A 15,662-nucleotide genomic window follows, 5' to 3' on the forward strand; every position below is an offset into this window, starting at 1 on the left:
TTTGTGTGCAGTATACTGTTTACCCTTTGGTTTATTTTATATCGGTATTATGGCCAGAGATTTCTTTGGATATAAGAATCTGCTGCATTGGTAAGCAAGGAATGAAATTCACAAAAAGAGGTGATTGACTGTAGTGCTGAACTGGAATATTAAGCTTAATGGTCACTGACTCAAGAATGAAGCAGCTTTCTGAAAAAACAAAACAGTAGCATGATCTGGCAATATTATCCAGTTCCTTTTATGTCAATCATAGGAAGCTGCATACTTCCTAACGTTTAGAACAGTGCTCTCCAAACTGCAGCCTGTGAGCCAAATGTGGCCCTTGGAGCAATATTCTTTCCACTGACACCAAGAGTGGGGCATAATTCCTGCCACTTACACCAACAATGGGGACCTATTCCTCCAACATGATATCAATTATGGGACGCTATTCCCTCTACTGACCATAGATGCTACATGATTTCTATACTCCCACTCACCACAAAGCCTGAGGCATTGTTTATTCCCACAGAATTCAAGATATGTTCTACCCTCACTGGCCACAAATCTGGACCCCCAAAGTCTGAAGGACAGTAAACTGGCCCTTTGTTTAAAATGTTTGGAGACCTCTGGTTTAGAAAGAAAGAGATACATTATATACCCTGTTTCCCCTAAAATAAGACCTAGCGTGATTGTCGGTGTTAGCTGCAATATAAGCCCTACCACCCAAATAAGCCCTACTCTGTTTCCTCAAAAATAAGCCCTACCCTGAAAAGAAGACCTACAAGGACTTTAACTAGGGCTTATTTGGGGGGTAGGGCTTTTATTGCAGCTATCACCGACAATCACACTAGGTCTTATTTTAGGGGAAACAGGGTACCAGCTTTATCGACCCAAATTCCACCCTAATTCGACAATATTTGTACATACCAAGTCCAATTCTAATAATCCCCACTATTTTGAGACCAAAAAATTAAAACAAACCCAATAAAACCAGACCCTTACACTCCATTCACACTTATGCGACTTGTCATATGACTTTGAATATAAACGTTGCATACACAAGTCTTACCCCATCTTTTCCAATGATAAAAATTCATATATGCCCAACTTAAGGTAGTAGCGACTTCAAAGTAGTTCATGCACTACTTCGATCCGATTTTCATGCAACTTGAGGGCCAAAGATGTCAATGTTAACCCTCAAAAGTTGCATGAATGTCATAACTGAATGTTTTACATGCAACAGTGGTTTGTAGAGGGACAACAAGTCACATCCAAGCCTTATGCCGCATACACACGCTCAGACTTTCCAACAACAAATTCATGGATTTTTGTTCGAAGGGTGTTAGCTCCAACTTGTCTTGCCTACACACAGTCACACAAATGTTGGCCAACAATTCCGAATGTAGTGACGTACAAGACGTATGATGAGCCAATAAAAAGGAAGTTCAATAGTTGTGCGCCACCCTTTGGGCTCCTTCTGCTAATCTCGTGTTAGTAGAAGTTTGGTGAGTGACGATTCACGCTTTTCAGCCTTCTGCTTTTCAGTTTGTTTCTGCTTTTCAGCCTGTGCTTGTTGGTTTGTATTTATTCTTCAGTGTGCGCTTGTCAGGTCTTTTCTGTCTTTCAATGCGTTCTATTTATAGTACGCTTCTGATTTTCATTGTGTGCTTGCCCGGTCATTTCTGATTTTCAGTGCGTTCTGTCAGTTCGTTTACTAGCCAAGTTGCGGTTGCATTCTTGTCGTAGAGATCGTGCTGTTGTTGGCCTTGGTTTTGGAGTTATTACTTTGACCCAAGGGCAGGCCATGAACAGGGGGAGGAGGAGGAGTTCTTGGACCAAGAATTGGTTGCTTAATCATGAGTCGTGACCAATTCTCTCATATGCCTTTGATGCAGGAGCTCCAGGAGAATAATCCTGATGATTTCAGGAATTATATCCGGATGACGAACCCTGTCTTTCACTGTCTATTGGCTTTGCTGTCATCTTATATTAAGAAGCAGGACACCTGCATGCAGCAAGCCATCTCTCCCGAACAAAGGCTCGTCACCACCTTGCAGTAATTGGCATCGGGGAGAAGTCTCCAGGACCTCAAGTTCAGGACTGGGATCTTCCCCCACGCCCTGGAAATTATTATTCCAGAGACCTGTTCTGCCATAATTCAAGTCCTGCAGAAGGACTATATTAGGGTAAGTTTTATCCTTTATCCTAAAGATAAAAAAGGCTTTTTTTTGGGGCCCAAACTAATTTTTAACCCCCCCCCCCAACCGCTAAGTCAATGGATAACAATACTCTATCTGATGACTTTGCCAAACCCATACACACTATACCTACTTCTTTTGTGTTCATTTTTATGGGTGAATTCACCAAAGCATGTAGTGCAAGTGCCTGCCTGAATACTTTCAAATGGTACTGTTTAAAGTTTTATTCTCCTATTATCTTGTTAAGTATTTGCAGAATGTAAAAATGTGCTTCAATTTGGACAGTCTGCATTCATATTTTTGGATTATGAGATTTCTTACCTGTCCAGTGGGCTGTCAATAGTGTTAATAAGGAGGGGCTGGCCAAAGTAACACACATTATTTATGCATTCAGCTCTCAATGAAGTGGAGAGGGTTACCTGCCCAAAAAATCTACCCCCCCACCATAATTTGATAAGTTGATCTTATACTTTTGTCTTTAAATACTCATTTCATTCACTCATTTAAATACTCATTTCAATAAATGTTATACTTATATTGGCCAAGAATGTGTGTGTCTAATCTGCTTGCAATGTTATATGCAAAAGTACAATTTTTTTCTTTCTTGTTTGACTCCACAGTTTCCTTCCAACCCACAGGAATGGCAGACTGTGGCTTCCCAATTCCACCACCAGTGGGACTTTCCCAATTGTGGTGGTGCCATCAATGGGAAGCACGTCAGGATTCTTCCATCACCCAACTCAGGGTCGTACTACTTTACCTATAAGGGGTTCAGTAGTATAGTGATGTTGGTGGTGGTGACGGCCAATTATGAATTCATATACCTGGACTTTGGGAAGAATGGCCGTATGTCTGATGGAGGAGTGATCGCCCAGACAGAGTTTTACCGGTGTCTCCAAAATGGCACCTTGGGGTTTCCACCTCTGGAGGATAATGTTGCGGTCCTCAAGTTTGTGTTTGTGGAGGATGAGGCCTTTGCTCTGGGGGAACATCTGATGAGGCCGTTCCCCATGAGGACCATGACCACAGAGCAGAGGGTTTTTTATTCCTGGCTGGCCCGTACCAGAAGAGTGGTTGAGAATGCCTTTGGCATAATGGTCAGCTGGTTCAGGCTTTTCCTTATGGCCATCAACATGGCAGAATACAAACTGAATCACATTGTGTTGAGCTGCTGCATTCTGCACAATTACCTTCGCAAGAATGCAGCCAGCTATCTGGCCTCAGTTGCAACTGAGGCCAACTTTTCTGCAGAACCTACATCACTGACGGCACTCAAAAGTGGACATCCTGGCTTGCCCCCCCAAAGCGCCCGCAAAGTCTGGCAAAACTATGCTGAGTACTTCGTGGGTAGGGGGGAAATTGATTTACAAGCATACAACTCATATTTCATTTGAATTACTGTTTGTGTTTCTTATCTGTCTCCTAGGTTCTCAAATGGCCTTTTATTTTTGGCCATTTGCTTCAATAGTGCAAATGTAACTTATTTGATACATGAGGTGACAATCTCTTCTTCAGCTAACTATTATGTTGTGCTGTGGGTCTGCTACACACTCACAATGTTATTGTTGTTAATGTATGTAATGCATTAATGATAAAATAACCAACCTTTTCAACTCTATTAATTAATTGCTTGTAGTCGCTAAAATGGCCTGATTTTGGCAACTTTTACAGCACAGTGGGGGTTATTTACTAAAGACAAATCTACTTTGCACTACAAGTGCACTGTAAGTGTACTTGAAAGTGCAAAGTGGCTTTGCCTTTAGTAAATAACCCCCATTGTCACTGTAACTACACCAACTTAAAAAAAATAAACTGATATTGAGCATTGAAATAAGAAGCCACACATTGTTGAGCATAAAACATTGTACTCCAAACGATTTTGGAACAAACCAACATCTTGGTGTATAACATGTATGTTTGACATAAATTTGACTTTTTTGGGGGCTAAACAGGCATGTTTAAAAACATAACATACATATCTCCAACTCAGGAACTACAAAGTTCAACTTTGCTAAAGTGAAGGCCATATGAGACATTAGTATGTCAAAACTGTGTTGATTTTGCCTTCATCGGATGGGGTGATCTCACCCCTCTAAAAGCCACATTTTGAAGATGCACACAAATTGGGACTCAAAATTTGGATTTCTCTCATGATCCCATGCCTAAAATGTTTGTCTTTTCCCTACATCTATTTTGCTAAAGCCACAAAACACACAGGGTGTCAACATGTGCCATCTCCCATCATGGGATATCAATGTACGCGTTTTGTGGGTGTAACCCCTTCCTCCAAACTAAAGTAGGTGAGGGGAAGGGGTTGCACCCAAGAAACACGTCCATTGTTCCCCCATGATGGAAGCTAGCACATGTTGACACACTGGGGCTTATTTCAGAAAGGACAATCCACTTTACACTACAAGTGCACATGCATTGCACTTGTAATGCAAAGTGGTTTTGACTTTTTGAAATAAGCCACTGTGTGTGTGTCAATATGTGCTAGCTCCCATCATGGGGGATCAATTAACGTGTTTCGAGGGTGCAACCCCTTCCTCTCACCTACTTTAGTTTGAAGGAAGGGGTTGCACCCACAAAATATGTACATTGATATCCCATGATGGGATGGGAGATAGCACATGTTGACACACTGTGTGCATCTTCAAAATTTGGCTTTGCAATTCATTTAAAACTGTAAAAACATGTACAGCAATAACTACAATTAAAAAAAAAAATTTTGGTTTAGATTTTGCCTAAAATATTGATGATGTGCCTTTTTTTTTAACATTATAGATGTTTTGTTTCATCTTTTCCAAATCACGATTGCACACCATGATCTCACTGATCAGTATTTGTGCACTTGCACCGCTAAAGTGAGTTGCTTCTTCCACAACATCCATATCACCTAATAATAAAAAACACCATGAGAAGAGCAACAAAAGTGGGACTTTACATGAAGTGCGTGAGTGCAATGAGATAAAATTTGGTGAGCAATTGGGAAAATGTATTAATTGGTTCATAAAGTTAATCAATATAAATACAGTATACATTCAATATTATCGATTCCATATAAGAATATATTTGGTACAATAAAGTAAAAATAATGAAACAACTATACATAGTAATATGAACACAAGAAAATTTTTCCACCGTACACCAAATTCATGTTAATATAAAACCATAGATATAAGATAGGGCCTGCCTGACAAAGGGTTCGGATATCCAATTGGGAAAAATGTTGATAATATAAATGAAGAATTAAACATAGTTGAAGATAAACACGACAGTTGATAGCTCTACGTATTTCGTGGCTGAGGTACCACTCCTCAGGAGCAAGCGCGTGTCTTCTCTAAAAATAAAAATGGTATAGAAATGGTCTGTTATCAGCAGACTTACGATAAAGGGGGGGGGGGCGGTAAGAAAAAAACCCCACCCAGAGTACATTCTTATGTGAAATGGTGAAACATGGCAGTAGCTAGATGTCGGTCACCGCCAGCCCCCTGGAGGCACCATCCCCGGGAGCCGAGGCGGACAAATCAGCAGAGGTAACCCACAAGGCGCAAACTCACGAGGCAAATCTGCGTGTAAAGTGAAAGATTAAGCGCCCATAAAAAGCAAAAGGTGCCCTCAAAAAATGAGCTGAAGTGATTGTGTGAAGGGGAAACAGTGTGTGTGGATTGGGAAAGAAAAAATTAAATAGTAGAAGTTTTTGATTTTAGAGAAAAGAGAGAGTGCAGACATGAGTGAGATCACCAAGAGTGAGGGCAAAAAGATTGCTGAATATTGGAAAAGAGAGACCAAACACCCCTATAACACCATAAGTACGGGTGTGAGGGAGTGAAAAAGAGAGGTGAGGAAGGGAAAAGTTTGAAATGGTGAGCAGCACCTAATAAAAATAAATGATCCTGAAGAGAAAGGAATGTCATCATCCAGTTTAAAGAGCATCCAGTGTGTTGGGAGCCTTGAGAGCCGGCACAGCCGAAATGACGCCCTTATAGGCGTCCCCACAAAGACCGCCCACCAACGTCATGCCGCACACAGGGGGGAAAAAGAAAGACACCGCTGAACGGGCGCGATAGCGCCGGACCAATCAGCGAAAACCCCGCCCCCAACGTGTGCGAGTGTGGGAAATCACCCGAACGGACACACCGGCATCCAGGGGGACGCGCATGCCTGGCCAGGGAAGTGTGACACTGACGCGCTGTGGAGACACATCCACCCCTCCCAAGGAGGGGGCACCAGACGTGTCACAGCTCCCGAAGTGAAGGAAACCCAAAGACCAGCATGGCGACCGACAATGCACCATCATCAACACCATAAGACCAAAGAAAGTAACTCTTAGCCCCTGTACACACGGTCGGAGATTTCGACAACCAAATCCGTCGGATTTTGTCCGTCGGATCTTGTCCGAAACTGTTGCATACACATGGTCGGATTAAGTTGTCGAAAAATCCGATCATTCAGAACGTGATGACGTAAATTTAGTTACGATGGGACTACATTCAGGCTAGTAGCCAATAGCTAGGAATTTGATCTGAGCATGCGTGGCACTTGGTCCGATCAAAATTCTCTACACATGATCGGAGTATGTCCGATCGAACCAGTTGGTCGGAAAATATTTCCAACAAGTTGGAAAAGTGGGTCTGACGGATATTCCGACGGAATCAGTCCGATGCATACCACACACAGTCGGATTATCCGACAACACGGTCCGATAGGACACATTCTCACGGATTCTCCGACCGTGTGTACAAGGGCTTATAATGGTAGCAAAATATTGTCAATTAAGAATTCGTAAAGAAAAAATAAAAATAGTAAAAAATGAATTAACCTCATAAGGATAAACAGCAGGTCAATGCATAGCAGGGGTTCTGTCTGGACATAAAACAAATAGAGCAAACACACATACTTCCATCCCTATTCAATGATTAATTGGAGGAAAGAATTTAGGGACTTGTATGAAATTATGGCCTGGTAAGGCCACCTATTTCCATCCCATGGAACTTTGAATGAAACAATGATTTGGTAAAGTCACACCATGAAGATATGAATGCAGAGGTTCAGGAAGTACTGGGTGAAGTGGTAGAAATGGTGTCGACAACAGGTCAGTGTCTGAGACCACAGCTTCAGGTAATAGATGGATGCCTGCATATTTATAATACATGGTGTTTTTTGATTAATTGGAGGAAAGAATTTAGGGACTTTTGTGAAATTATGGCCTGGTAAGGCCACCTATTTCCATCCCATGGGACTTTGAATGAAACAATGATTTGGTAAACTCATATGTTTCCATCCCTATAGTGATATATTGAGAAGAGCAACAAAAGTGGGACTTTACATGAAGTGAGTGAGTGCAATGAGATAAAATTTGGTGAGCAATTGGGAAAATGTATTAATTGGTTCATAAAGTTAATCAATATAAATACAGTATACATTCAATATTATCGATTCCATATAAGAATATATTTGGTACAATAAAGTAAAAATAATGAAACAACTATACATAGTAATATGAACACAAGAAAATGTTTCCACCGTACACCAAATTCATGTTAATATAATACCATAGATATAAGGTAGTGCCTGCCTGACAAATGGCTCGGATACCCAATTGGGAAAAATGTTGATAAAATATATGGAGAATTAAACATAGTTGAAGATAAACACAACAGTTGATAGCTCTACGTGTTTTGTGGCTGAAGTACCACTCGTCAGGAGCAATTTTGTCCAACCAGACGGAACCCAGACCATTGCTCTCAACTCTTCTTTCAAAATCAGCTGAGGCTCCTGAGGTCCAAACTGGGCCTTCCACCTAGGAAGAAGATGTGGAGGAGCCCAGCTTGACCCAGGTATAGCATTGTTGAACATATTTCTTGTCAAAAATGTAATGATGTTAACTAGATGTTATTGATCACAAATTTCTGATTTAACAAAGTGTTTTACATATAAATAAACAGTAGTAGCCAAAAATGATTAGGTCAAGAATGAAAAATGCTGGGGTCAGAATGATAGCCTTTTCTATTTGTTAACATTCAATTTGCAATAGTCATGAGATTAAAATTGTGTGTGATTGATGACTAAAAACCTAAAACTATGTACCATTTTCATACACAGGAAAGTCTCACCCAGGAGGAGGCCGTGGCAAACAGCCTGACCAAATCACAGGCTCCTCCCCTCCGCCCTCCAACCAAAAGGACCAGGAAGGCAAGGAACCTGGGGGAGGCCACGGCTGCTTTCCTAAGACATGCTATTGTGGCAGTTAGCACGACCCCTGGTGGCCACGAGGCGTTTGGATGCGTCACTGCCATTAAATTAGGGGAGGAGATAATTCAGCAGGCCCTAAACAAGGGGTCAAGGGGCGAACTCACACATCAAACACACCTCTGTGAGTTGGACCATGCTCTTACACCACCTCCACCAACACCACAGACACCCCACCCACCACAGCAGCATGAAAGGAAGTCTGGAAGGAAGTGTTAAGAGTGATGGCCTGGGTATGGTGTGGTCTGGCAAAAAACGCAGGCTGATGTAAGACCACAGCCTCGTGACATATATGTCATCTGCTGCTGCTCCCATATCTCTTGGAGTCCTGGACTGTATTGTGCTCCCTATTAAATGGACTCCTCAGGTTACCAATTTTGACAGTTAAATAATTGATGTCTGCCCTGTGGTACAAAGGCTTCACCAATTCCAAATGTTTCTCTATCGTTGCCTTCCTTTTTATTTTGTTATGACCTTGTGCTCTCTATTAAATGAAAAAAAAATATTTTTTTGGACAAATACTTGGCTATGTGTTTTACTTCAAAAAGGACAGTTTTTTGTGAGTAGGCAGGTACATTTCAAAAATACAATGTCAAATTAACAAGGGACACAAACATACAGTAGTTGTATCTATATATATATTATGGAGATCACTAGAAAAAAAAAAAGAAAATAAAAAAATATTATTCTGGAGATCACTATAAAAAAAACACACGCACAAAAAATATGTTTTTTGCAGAACTCTGTGAATATCTGCAGCAAAGCAACTTTATAATTATAGCATTATACAGTAAAGAAGAAGAGAATGCGCTGCATTGAGAGATTTCATAATTTGCCGCATCACGAATGTGATATCTCCATTACAAACGCTAGTTTTACAAGACCGAGTGCTTCCAGTTCGTACTTGATTCCGAACATGCATGTTTGCACTTTAGACTTTTGTGCGATGGACTTGTGTACACACGATCGGAAAGTCCAACGACAAACATTTGTTGGCAGAAAATTTGAGAACCTGCTAGCCAACATTTGTTGGCGGGAAGTCTGACAACAAATGTCCGATGGAGCATACACAAGGTCGGACTTACCGCCAATAAGCTCACATCCAACATTTCCTATCGGAAAGTCCAATCATGTGTACACGGCATTAGGGTTTGTTCAAGCAGGAAGCATTAAAAGAAGATAGTTGAGCCACTATTTTATCTTCCCAGAACTGGCCACCTAATCACAGAAATGCAGCCACTCAGTGCTGCACACAGCGATGCTTTGTTTCGTGGCTGCAGTAAACATTGAATGCCATGTTACTTTCAGTGACCAGTACGGCCACCAAACATGACCCATTCAAGTTTATGGGGCTGTGGCACCAATGGCCTGAAACTGTGTGCAATGCACAGTGGGTTAAAACAGCCATTGAGGAGGTGACATATCGCCATCTCACAGCCTGTTAATTGCCCTCTGAAAAGCGATCTGCACATGTGATTGAGTCCTTATGAACAAAGACATTTACTATATGTGAGTAACATTTCACTAAACGCAAAATCGACCTAAAAAAATCCCACTCAAATTGAACCAAACACTCCAAAGTTCAGTGGGAATTAATGAATGCCAAGGCAGCACCGGTTGAAAGAGATTTCAATCAAATGTCATATCAGTAGAACTGAGAAACAGTTTGGGTCCCTGGCAATGTGGTGTAAAATAAATATATACAGTATGTAATCCTAATGAAATATTTACCCCTCAGTTCAGTTACTGTTCCACTGTCAATTCCATTTTTTAGATTCTTCCCTCACTTTTGGTCTCCATGATAAAGGACAGGACACCAGGACATATACAGGGAGGAGGAATCTCCATAGCGGAGACACAGGCTGCAATGAAAACCTGAAAGAGACTCTGACTGTTTGAACTTCCAAAATTATTTGGCTTTGGTTATTACACTTTAATGACTTTTATATAGCTTTCTTTATGTATTTGTAACGCCTTTTCTGACATATTTTCAATATTCATTTTTAGATGCCGCCGTTTGATGCTCTACACACATTTTACCAAAGTCTAACAAGAACCAAGAGAGTGACGCCAGAAGCAGTAGAGGGCTCCGGGCTGTGCCGCTGCCTGTCCTCGGTGGACCTCGTGGCTCTGGGTGTGGGAAGCACTCTAGGGGCTGGTGTATATGTCCTAGCAGGGGAAGTGGCCAAGGTGGACTCTGGGCCCAGCATCATCCTATCCTTCCTGATTGCAGCCTTGGCCTCTGTGCTTGCAGGAATATGCTATGCGGAGTTTGGAGCCCGTGTACCACTCACAGGATCTGCCTACCTATACAGCTACGTGACAGTGGGAGAGCTTTGGGCCTTCATTACTGGGTGGAACCTGATACTTTCCTATGTTATAGGCAAGATTTCTTTTTTCTATTAGAGCCTTTTCATAATTTCTCATTTCATTTTAACTACTTCCTAATCACGCAATAACCAAAAGACGGCTACAGTGTGGCTCGCTCATTTACCAGATTGTGGTAAAGGGCCAATCACAGTGACCCTTTACCACGCGATCAGTTGTTTCCAATCACAGCTGATCACAATGTAAACAGAGAAGCCGATTATCGGCTCTCTTTTCCTCACATGCTGTCACAGTGTGAGGAGAGGAGAGCCGGTAGCCCACAACCATGACAGGGGACATGTACACAGATAATCATCAGTGCCCTGATTATCAGTGCAGCCCCATTAGTGCCCATCCGTGCTGAATATCAGTGGTCATCAGTGCTGCATATCAATGCCCATTAGTGCCGCCTATCAGTGCTGCATATCAGTGCAGCCTCATCAGTGCCTATCAGTGCAGCCTATCACTTATTATTTATTTGCAAAAATGTATAACAGAAACTGAACAGAAAAAAAAATGTCAGTTACAGTATCTCACAAAAGTGAGTACACCCCTCACATTTTTGTAAATATTTGACAACACTGAAAAAATTACACTTTGCTACAACATAAAGTAGTGAGTGTACAGCTTGTATAACAGTGTAAATTTGCTGTCCCCTCAAAATAACTCAATACACAGCCATTAATATCTAAACCGCTGGCAACAAAAGTGAGTACACCCCTAAGTGAAAATGTCCAAATTGGGCCCAAAGTGTAAATATTTTGTGTGACCACCATTATTTCTTTGGTGGACTACTGATCCAAGTCAGCCCTTTGCAGACTCTGACAGTCCTCCCGACTGCAGCAGCCCGACTTCACTGCCAATAACATCACAGTCTCTCCTGCTGGCTTTACATCCATCTCAGACTGCACACTCCCAGTCTGCTCCAGCATCCCAGCTGTGCCTGCCACTCACCGACACCTGATGAATGCCTCCTTTAGACTTGCCCAGCAATATTCCCCGCTGTCCTCTTCTGCTCCTGTTCAGGACACCCCTTGGGTTGTATGGGGTTCCTGTTCACCGCCGAGTGCCTGGCCCAAGGTCACCCCCCCCAGACTGGGGGACTCCCTCCAAGGCCTGACAGCCTAAAACTCCATCTCCAGTTATTCCACCCAAACAAAACTCCTCCCCAGCTCCTAACCCTGGGTATTTAAGGAGGCCTTCCCCCTGCCAATCTAGGTTGGGGATTGGTCAGGGCTCCCTAAACAATCCCAGACAGCTCCACCTCTCTTCCTCACCTTCCTTCTAGAAGCAGAAGGGAGGTAAACGAAAGATGAAACTAGCTCTGAGTCACCAGCCTACTCTAAGCCACTCCCAGCCACAGAACAAAACAAACAGTTTTCAGCTAGGCCTGCCTAAATTTACCTGCACTGACAAAATCTCAACTCTAGCACCTACCTAAGTAGAGGGTGCTACACAAGTACAGGGAGAATTACCTTATGTTCTATGGCTGCAGTTCACAGTTGTGTTGGTGTACACTAACAAAAGTGTATAGAATTACATAGGAGTATTTTTTAAGTACCGGTAAGTAAAAGCAAGCACTGCAGTGTGTTAATACACTGTAGTGTTTGGCAGTGGGCTCTCACAAAGCACACACACAATATGCACACAATAACACACACTGCATAGTATGAACGAGTCCTTCAATTTTGTTATAAAGCTATCCTTTAAAAATACAAGGGGAACACATCTATTGTATACCTACATTACTTTCTAAAGTAGTTATTTTACACACGTCTGCCATACTGCATGTTCTAGAAGTGCTGTTTCCTGGTTCAGCTTTTTGCTTCTGAGATCTCCTCTCTGTACCATAAACCAAGGAGATAACAACTCTGATTCATTGTCAAGTTAACAAACTACAGGCAAAGAGGTGTTACTGGAAGATAATTTGTTAGCCGGCTGTCACCAGCCTGGCTGTGCAGTGTGGAACAAGGGTGTTTTGCTACAGGCTGTACACAACTGCAAATCCTATATCAGGTAAAACAGTAAATTAATATGTAATTAACTCTTTCCCATCCTGCCCCGGTGTCCCTATAACAGCCATGGAAGGACCAATATATCATGTGACCACTGTCACAGTGGTCATATTATTGGGAGCCAGTCCCGCCGCCTCCCAATCATTAGTAGAGACTGAGAGCTGTTAAAAACAGCTCAGTCACTGTGTTCGGAGCCCACAGTGAGCACACTCTTAGCACAGAAATCTCTGTTGCCCCTGGACACATAAGCGTGCCTGTGTGCATTGAAGCCCACTGTCTTTGCCGCCATATATATTTATCTAATGTGGCTCTATCATCAGATATAATTTTTCATGTTAAATGCATTATTTATTACCTCTTACTGAAATCGCCATACTCCCTCAGATAACGCCTTCATCTGATTTTCTGTCCAGACAGCACCATGTTTGTTCAGGCATCATCTAGAGCAGGGGTGTCAAACTCAATTTCATTGTGGGCCACATCAACAGTATGGTTTCCCTCAAGGGGCCGGATGAATCTGGGGTGCTGCACAGAGTGGGGCACTGAACAGAGGTTTCAGGAGTGCATTACATACAGATTGCAGAGTTCAGGAGTGTTTCTATGTACAAAATGCAGAGTTCAGGAGTGTTCTATGTACAGAGTGCAGAGTTCAGGAGTGCACTACATACAGAGTGCAAAGTTCAGGAGTGCACTACATACTGAGTGCAAAGTTCAGGAGTGTACTACGCATAGGGTACAGAGTTTAGGAGTGCGCTACATACAGAGTGCAGAGATTAGAAGTGTGCTACATGCAGAAATTAGGAGAGTGCAATGTACAGAGTGCAGAGTTCAGGAGTGTGCTACATACAGAGCGCAAAGTTCAGGAGTGCACTTCATACAGAGTGCAGAGATTTAACGTGTGCTACATGCAGAAATTAGGAGTGTGCTACGTACAGAGTGCAGATATCAGGAGTGTGCTATGTACAGAGTGCAGACATCAGGAGTGCGTTATGTACAGTGTGCAGACTTAAGGAGCTCGCTACATACAGAGTGCAGAGTTCAGGTGTGCGCTACATACAGAGTGCAGAGTTCAGGAGTGTGCTACAGAGTGCAGCGTTCGGGAGTGCACTACGTTCAGAGTTTAGGGGTGCACCATGCACAGTGTGCAATATCCACCCTGCCCCCCCTCCCAAAGCTTCCTCACATCTCTCTCTCTCCTACCTAGCCTGGCTCTAGTACCTCCCTGTGTAGACGGCTCTCTGCCTTGCAGGGATATCATTCTCGCTCTCAGATTCTGGAGATCTGTACCCACTGTGAGTACATGCAGGGATCTGCTAGCCCTTGGAGCCGCTGAAAGCAAAGCTATCCCAGGTAGGGAGTGGGAGTGAAGGGTGAGAGTCAGAGGTGGCAGAGTGGAGTTCTACCACAATCCATCTGCAAAACTGGCTCAGAAATGCCACCCTCATGTAAGTCCTGGTGCCCATGCAGTTTGTAGCTGTACTCATAAATGTCTGACACAAATTAGCCCTTGTTGCAGCCTCTCACCTTGTGACTTGCTTCAGAGCTACACTGGTGCAGTTTATTCACTAAGGAAGAGGAGAATGAGGAAAGGCGACTTGCCCACAACAGATTAAACACATCATGCAGCTGGTGGTTGAGCTGCAGTTTTACCATCCCCCTTAACCTACCAATGCAACCAGAGGGGGCTGTACACATGCTGCAGAATAAAGTAAACTCCCTGTTGCACTCGTCGGCCAGTACTGCCATTTAAATGAATGGGGCTGTGCCGCAGCCGTCCTGTAACCATGGTAGTGCTGGCTTTTTAGGGTTTAAACGGGTGCTGAAGAGTACATATGGCGTCCCAGTAGCCAGCCAACTCTGCTCTGAAAAGGGCTGCCACCAGTGTAAACAAGCCCTTAGACAGAGAGACCTAATTAAAACTCAAAAATGGCTTATCAATGATAAAAAGTATAGAAGTTTAGAAACAACGTTGCTGTATATTATAACATGTCAGGTATTTATACATGCAGACTTGCAAAATGAAATGTCCATTTTAAGCTGTGAAAGTAGCTGTTTGACAAAGAGATTAGCTTTATAATTTGAAGTCCTGACATTCAGAAGAGCTTCACAGGGAACACTGCGCCATTCACATCAGTCTCTGCTTATAAAGGAGCTTACAGCTTAATTGCACTTACACAGTCACAAATACATAGTTGTTGGGTGGAAGCCAAATTAACTCTTTTTTTTTTTTTTTTTTTAGTTTGAGACTGTGGGGAACAAATACAAATTTCAGGCTCATTGTATCCCAGTTGGAATCAAAACCACAATTCTAGAGCAGTGTAGCGTACACCTATTGTTTATTATTACACTACCAGACTTATTCAAGAGGACATGTACTGTGGAAGCTGTGTTCAAAAGAGGACAAAGGACTAGTCACTAACTAGTATTGCCTTTTGGTTCTCTGCAACTGATCTTTTTCCCTTTATCTACAGTATAGATAAGATGTACACCTCCTTTCATAATGACTGCCGCCATTTAATTATGCCCCCCAACCTTATTCCCCATCGTCTTACCTATAATGACCACTCTTTACTTAGGGTATAACTGGCCATAGCAGCCTTTTATTTACAAATATGAATCATATATAAAACTTTAACCATAACAACAAACTCAAAGTATCAGTTTTTCACCAGGTTCTCTTGTATGGCACTTCCCCAAATGACTGTTCCACATCTACACTGCGGACCTGCTACCGTACTAGGCCTCCGGCCGTGATAACTTCAGCCCAGAGACAACTCATTGCCCACAGTGTCCACCTTACCATCCTCAGCTAACCCATGTTAGCTGTGCACCAAGGGAGCCTATGGCA

At 42.6% G+C, this 15,662-nt stretch overlaps 1 protein-coding gene across 3 annotated transcripts in view; it reads left to right on the forward strand.

The window, feature by feature from the left end:
* The window catches only part of LOC143960051 (cationic amino acid transporter 2-like), a 76,120-nt gene that overhangs the window by 17,873 nt on the left and 42,585 nt on the right, over positions 1 to 15,662 (forward strand). For all 3 annotated transcript variants that reach the window (XM_077468325.1, XM_077468326.1, XM_077468327.1), the window contains exon 2: positions 10,440 to 10,815. In XM_077468325.1, coding sequence (XP_077324451.1) covers positions 10,440 to 10,815 — 376 coding nt within the window. The remainder of the gene's footprint in view (positions 1 to 10,439; positions 10,816 to 15,662) is intronic.

Source organism: Lithobates pipiens, unplaced genomic scaffold (genome assembly GCF_037356315.1).
Source record: "Lithobates pipiens isolate NorthernLeopardFrog02 unplaced genomic scaffold, aLitPip1_a1.2 Scaffold_8, whole genome shotgun sequence".
Taxonomy (NCBI): domain Eukaryota; kingdom Metazoa; phylum Chordata; class Amphibia; order Anura; family Ranidae; genus Lithobates; species Lithobates pipiens.